Source organism: Neoarthrinium moseri (genome assembly GCF_022829205.1).
Source record: "Neoarthrinium moseri strain CBS 164.80 chromosome Unknown scaffold5_Wmoseri_CBS_16480, whole genome shotgun sequence".
Classification (NCBI taxonomy): domain Eukaryota; kingdom Fungi; phylum Ascomycota; class Sordariomycetes; order Amphisphaeriales; family Apiosporaceae; genus Neoarthrinium; species Neoarthrinium moseri.
Genome location: NW_026055119.1, coordinates 396407 through 402501, shown reverse-complemented (window position 1 = coordinate 402501; position 6095 = coordinate 396407). Strand labels below are relative to the sequence as shown.

Genomic DNA, 6095 nt, shown 5'->3' with positions numbered 1-6095 from the left:
CTGTGCCTCAGCTGTACGGGAACAAGGGTCGAAGCACGATCCCCTCAGTTGTTTCCTTCGATGGTTTTTCGTCTCTCGTATTTCAGACTGCATTCACAGGTCGTCTCCATCGCCAAGATCGCGCCTGTTGACCTAGACTCATGGTTGGTGGTTTCAGCATTGGGCACGGCCACGTCTGCACGGGGGGGACGCGCGCGAGCCACCTGCAGTTGGTCCTAGCCTCCTAGGAATTGCTAATTCTGTAGTTAGCGCCTCTGATTTCAAACCTCCAGCTGCAGTTGCTCATCAAAGTTGGACTTGGCACATGAGCTGCTGGGCACTGAGTCCCCTGTTCTGTCAGCTCGCTATTGCTGACTTTTGCCTGTTTGAAAAGGATCGAGCGGCACTTTCTATTATGTACTACTGTATATAAATAATTCGCCACTCCCGATACAGAGAGCTCGCTGCCACCGTACCTATCGAGCTGCCGCTTGGCAAGGTAGGTATCTACTCAGCGTACTATGCACTGTAGGTATGTAGCTAGAGGAAATGGCCCCATTGGCTTCGAGACCGCCGTGACCCACGCCCGGAGGTGCACGATTGTGTTGCCCAAAACGACGACGAACCCAATTATGGAAAAAGGGAGCAGTAGCGAGCCAGCGCCACTAGCTCCAGAAGCATCCTTTTGAATATACCATGTGCTATGTGCGCAGAATTGCCTGCAGCCCCGTTCCCGCCTTTATACTTGGTGGACAAATGGGCCATTCCGGATAAAATGGCCAGCCTTGAAAGGCTGGGGTTCGCTACCCCAGGCTTTCTGCGGCCTGGGAATAGTGTCTCTCGCGAATGCTCCCCAGACGAAAATTTTTATATTGCGCCTTCAGCTCGAGGTCCAAATCATACGCTGCCGGGTGCGTCGAGCATCGTGCCATGCCGAGGATTGCGTATGCTTGTCAGTCCCAAATGGCTGTCGCCGTGCTCTCGATTTCTTGTTCCTGAAATCGGTCCCCTTGGGCAAATCACTGAACTTTGGCCCCCCTCCACCCCCTGCCCTGTCCCCGTTTCCATCCCCTGTCCCAGCTTAGCCCTCACTGCTTATTCTCCGAGCACGTCTCCCATAGCACCACAGCACCCCTGCTGGAGCGATCTGCCACTAGGATCGGGTGTCCTTCACCTGAGACTTCTTGGTGAAAAGCGACCCCACATTTCCCTCTTCGGCACTGCTCCCTGAGGCAATTGGCAAGCGAGCAAGCCTCTCCCGTCGCGAGGGCCCACCGCACCCGTCGTCAATCCTCACCAGTGCCGTTTTGTGTGGACGCTTCTTTCGTCGATCATCGACTTCCGCAGCAAAGATCTGGCGCCCCGTGGCAGCACACCGTACGTAAGGCAAGAACCTCTGGTAATTAGCCGCCTGGCCCCAGGCAGAGGCATCCAGCACTCCGGTGTGGATCGGGCTGCGTTGGACCTCTCAGCTCCTCGACCGGGCTGAGAATCTCTGACGGCCAATACCTCGGGATGCTGGGATCGGGAATCCCAAGAAACTCTGGGTCTCGTGTAACCGCCTCATCGGAACCAGGCCGCGGGATAGCTCGCCAGCAGTGTCAAGTCTCTTGCCTGTCTCTACATAATACCCTCCGGGTCGTGTGTCACGGTCGTATTGAAGATCGCGATGTAGGTGTTCCTTTCGAGTTCTAGAAATGCTGTGGCCGCAACAGCCGAGTCCTCGTCAGCTAATACCCCGTACCCAATGGCGACTTTGTAAATTGATTGCAGATGGCCCGCCTTCCAGACGAGCAGAGCTACAGCCGCGATTGGGCGGCCGTATGGGAATGCGCGGCACGACCAGATGAATTGCCCACGAGCGCAGAAAGTTCTGCTGCTGCTGCTGCTGCTCCTGCTGCCGGTCTTTCCTTCGCTTCACCAGATCCCATCATACTTGTTCCCTGCTCTGAGAAAAGAAGAAAAAAGGACTCTACAGGCAGATCGGGGTGGCAGTTCGCCCGCGAGCCACAGCATCGTCTGTAGATAGTGGCAGCCGAAACTGTCTGGCTCCCCGAATCAAAACTTCGTTTGACAGCATGTGCACCGAACGGACGAACCACATAATCAGCTCATGGCAGATTCCGATACCGCGGTATTGCCATTGAAGCTTTCATTCACCTACTCCCCAATCACTTCATTGCCAGCCAAGAGTTCGTAGCTGTGGATTGCCCTTGCAAACGCCCATCGGCCCCACTCATACGCCCGGTCAAAACGGTGGAACAGACTACCTACGGGCCTACATCGCACTCCAGTCTCCCTGACCCTGGGCTGAGTTGCAATCTCGTCCCAAATACACAGAAGAGACCCTAGCGCCCTGAGCTAGCCTCCGTAAACATCTCGACTAGTCCAGGTCCCATCAATGAAACGCTGCTGCAGGTCCCGCATACTAGACGCTTTCACCCGCCAAGTCCAGATCGCAGGGACTGCTAGTCAGTCGTCTTATACAAAAGAGACTCGGACCCATTCTCGCATGGTGTCTGGTGCTAAACACGGCTTTGTCTCCCCATTGTCGAGATCGTCTCGAATCCCTCCCCGTTCTTCGACAACCAACACTGTTGGGGGAGACTCATTGACTTTTTTGCAACAGCCAGCGGCTCCTTTCATTCGTTTCTTGGAGCATCAAGTTGTCCACTCGTTTGTCCTTCCCTGTTGCAAAGGGACTCTGACATTCGTTTCTATTTCCGACACTGCAGCAGAAGAGGCTTACGAACGGGTTACATTTGGCTTACAATGGCGCCGCTCCGATACTAAGAAAAGATTACCGTATTTTCTCGTTCCCTCAGGAGTACAAGAGTTGTTGGACATCTGCAAGCTAGGGCCCTCTTAGTGTTTTCGGAAGAGGCTTGGTAGTCATTCGTCGACTGCAGCCGAAGTGTCCCAGGTCTCGTTCGGTACGAGTCTTGTACTACCAACGTCACCCGGTATTATCGAAATCCAGTCAACAGCTACGATCGACTCGATCCAGGGTACCGGAGACGATTGTAGTGCCGGGCAGAGCACTACAATAACATCGCCTCCCGGCAGCTTCGGGAGCCGACTGAGTGCTGATCTGCCAGTGCCCAGTAATAAGCAGCAAAAACGTCCCTTGCGTTGAGCTGTAAGCAGCCGTCGACATCTCTGCCCCGTTACCGCCATCTTGCGTCACGGATCCCATATTCTTTTTTTATCCCCTCCGGATCCCTCCGGGTGCCTGCAGAGCTAGGGCCGAGAGCCTGTTCCGACCCTGCCTTTCTGCGACGAAGGGGGTTCTTTATCTCGACCTGATTACCCACAGCGGCTCTCACGCAACAGCAGTCTTTCGACGCAAACACAATTAAAAATGGCGGGAGATCTGGATATCACGAAAACATGGCCGGTCCACGAGGTGAGCCAATCTGTCTGGATAGTTCGGTGGAATACCCTGAAACTGATGTGCCGTTAGATCATCTATACCGTCATCGTCGGTATTGTGATGCTGGCTGCGCTTCTTGAATGGTTTTTATGGATCGCCGCATTTCTATACTGCCTTGTCAAGGTCTTTCAAAAGGCAGAGCATTGGACCATCAGGGTATTGGCGGTCATCATTGCAATACTGTTTACCCTATTCCGGTACGGCCCCCGTATGTGCTTTTTTGCCAACGCCACAGAGTGCTAACATTAACACAGAGCGATATTCTTACCGATCATGGTCGTGACGCTACCACTTCCTAGTGTCGTAGTACAATACTGGCCCGAAGAGATGGTTGTCGTCCTTCAGTGGTTCGCATTCTGGAGTTTCGCTGGACTGCTGACCGTTCCGTGGCTGTTCTGTGTCTACCAGTTGGTGACACATCAGCTGGGAAGGACGAAGCGCATTAAGAAGGTCCTAGACGAGGTCTCGGCTCCGAAGGTCGTCATCGTGATGCCCTGTTATAAAGAGGATCCAGACGTCCTCGTTACAGCTGTCAACTCCGTGGTAGACTGCGATTACCCTCCTTCGTGCATTCATGTGTTCTTGTCCTTCGATGGCGACCAGGAGGATGAACTCTACTTGAACACGATCGAGAAACTCGGCGTTCCCCTCACTTTGGAGTCATACCCCAAGAGCATCGACGTCACTTACCGAGCCGCCAGAATTACTGTCTCGAGGTTCCCCCACGGCGGCAAGCGAAACTGCCAGAAGGCCTCCTTCAAGCTCATCGACAAGGTGTACGCAGACTACCTCAAGAGAAACGACAATCTGTTCATTCTTTTCATCGATTCCGACTGCATCCTGGACCGCGTGTGTCTTCAGAACTTCATCTACGACATGGAGCTGAGTCCCGGCAACCACAGGGACATGCTGGCCATGACCGGAGTCATCACGTCGACAACGAAAACCCACAGTGTCATCACACTTTTACAAGACATGGAATATGTCCACGGCCAATTATTTGAGCGAACGGTTGAGTCCGGCTGTGGTGCTGTGACCTGTCTACCCGGCGCCCTCACCATGCTTCGATTCTCAGCCTTCCGTCGCATGGCCAAATACTACTTTGCTGACAAGGCAGAGGACTGCGAGGATCTCTTCGACTTTGCCAAGGGTCATCTCGGAGAAGACAGATGGCTTACTCACTTGTTCATGATCGGTGCCAAGAAGCGGTACCAGATCCAGATGTGCACATCGGCCTTCTGCAAGACCGAGGCGGTTCAGACGATGCAGTCCTTGATCAAGCAGCGGCGCCGATGGTTCCTGGGTTTTATCACGAACGAGGTCTGCATGTTGACGGATTGGCGTCTCTGGAAGCGATACCCCATCCTGCTCATCGTCCGTTTCATGCAAAACACGATCCGCACCACTGCCCTGCTCTTCTTCATCATGGTCCTGGCCATCATCACCACGACTAAGAAGGTGGCCGACCTGCCTGTCGGCTTCATCGCCATCTCGCTCGGTCTGAACTGGCTCATGATGATCTACTTTGGCATGAAGCTCAAGCGTTTCAAGATCTGGCTGTATCCCATGATGTTCATCCTCAACCCCTTCTTTAACTGGTGGTACATGGTCTACGGCATCTTCACGGCCGGCCAGCGGACCTGGGGTGGTCCCCGCGCTGACGCCGCCAAGGCTGATGAGAACACTACGCCTCAGCAGGCTGTCGAGCAGGCCGAGAAACAAGGAGACGAGCTCAACGTGGTGCCCGAGTCGTTCATCCCCGCCGTCCAGGCCAAGGCCAGCCTCCGGGGCAAGAAGTCCGGCCTCAAGCGGTCGGGCAGCCAGCTCCAGCCGCCCCAGAAGGCCGTGGGCAAGTTCGCCGCGCCCGAGCGGCGGTCCAACGGCCTGTACGCGCACCCAGAGTCGGTCTACAGTCTCAACTTCCTGGGCGGGTCCTCGACCGAGCTGCCGCTGCCGCGCTACGAGCTGGCGCACCGCGACTCGTGGGAGAGCTTCGTGACGGGCAGCCACAACAACTCGGTCTACTTCCCGCGCCGCGTCGAAAGTCTGATGGGCGACGAGGACCGCAAGAAGTACGAGATGGCCCAGCAGTCCCAGCTCAGCCAATTCGTCGGCTCGTCCAAGCAGTTCGCCGTGCCGCCCCCCGGCCAGGTCTACGAGATCTCGGACGCCGAGCTGGCCAAGGCGGGCTGGACCGACCACGTCGACGCCCCTTACTCCGACAACGCCGGTCCCGATTACCACCGCCGTCAGGGCAGCGCCGGCAGCTCCGGGTCGTCGTCCGGCGCCGTCACGCCCGAGCCCGTCGCCGCACTCTCTGGCGGTCCCAACAACGGCAGCAGCCGGCAGGGTGCGCGCCGCACCGGACGCAGCCCGCTCGGCCGCGCGAGCTGGGTCCGCAATCCTGGGGGCGACCAACTGGACCTGGGGGATACCGCATCGGGGCGGAACTCGCCGCCGTCCCCCAAGGAGCCGAAACCGCGGAAGTAAGCGGGTTATTTCTGTGTGCCATCCAGCTCGGAGGTCTGTTGATACGAAGGAGTTGGCTGGGGATGGGGGAGTCGGGATCATGTATAATGGGTCTGCATCATCATAGATTTGGCGTTTTATTCGGACCGGGGCATGAGCGTAGCAAAATACTGAGGTGACAAGACACTACATAAGTCGGACCCTCTCGTTGCAA

At 56.0% G+C, this 6095-nt stretch overlaps 1 protein-coding gene across 1 annotated transcript; it reads left to right on the top strand.

The window, feature by feature from the left end:
* Positions 1-3340: 3340 nt before the first annotated feature.
* Positions 3341-5902, top strand: JN550_002296 (uncharacterized protein; the record flags this gene model as incomplete). The annotated part of the gene is made up of 3 exons (XM_049313576.1): positions 3341-3385; positions 3443-3609; positions 3667-5902. The coding sequence occupies 3 exons, from the start codon at positions 3341-3343 to the stop codon at positions 5900-5902; spliced, it is 2448 nt and encodes an 815-aa protein (XP_049175587.1).
* Positions 5903-6095: the final 193 nt, after the last annotated feature.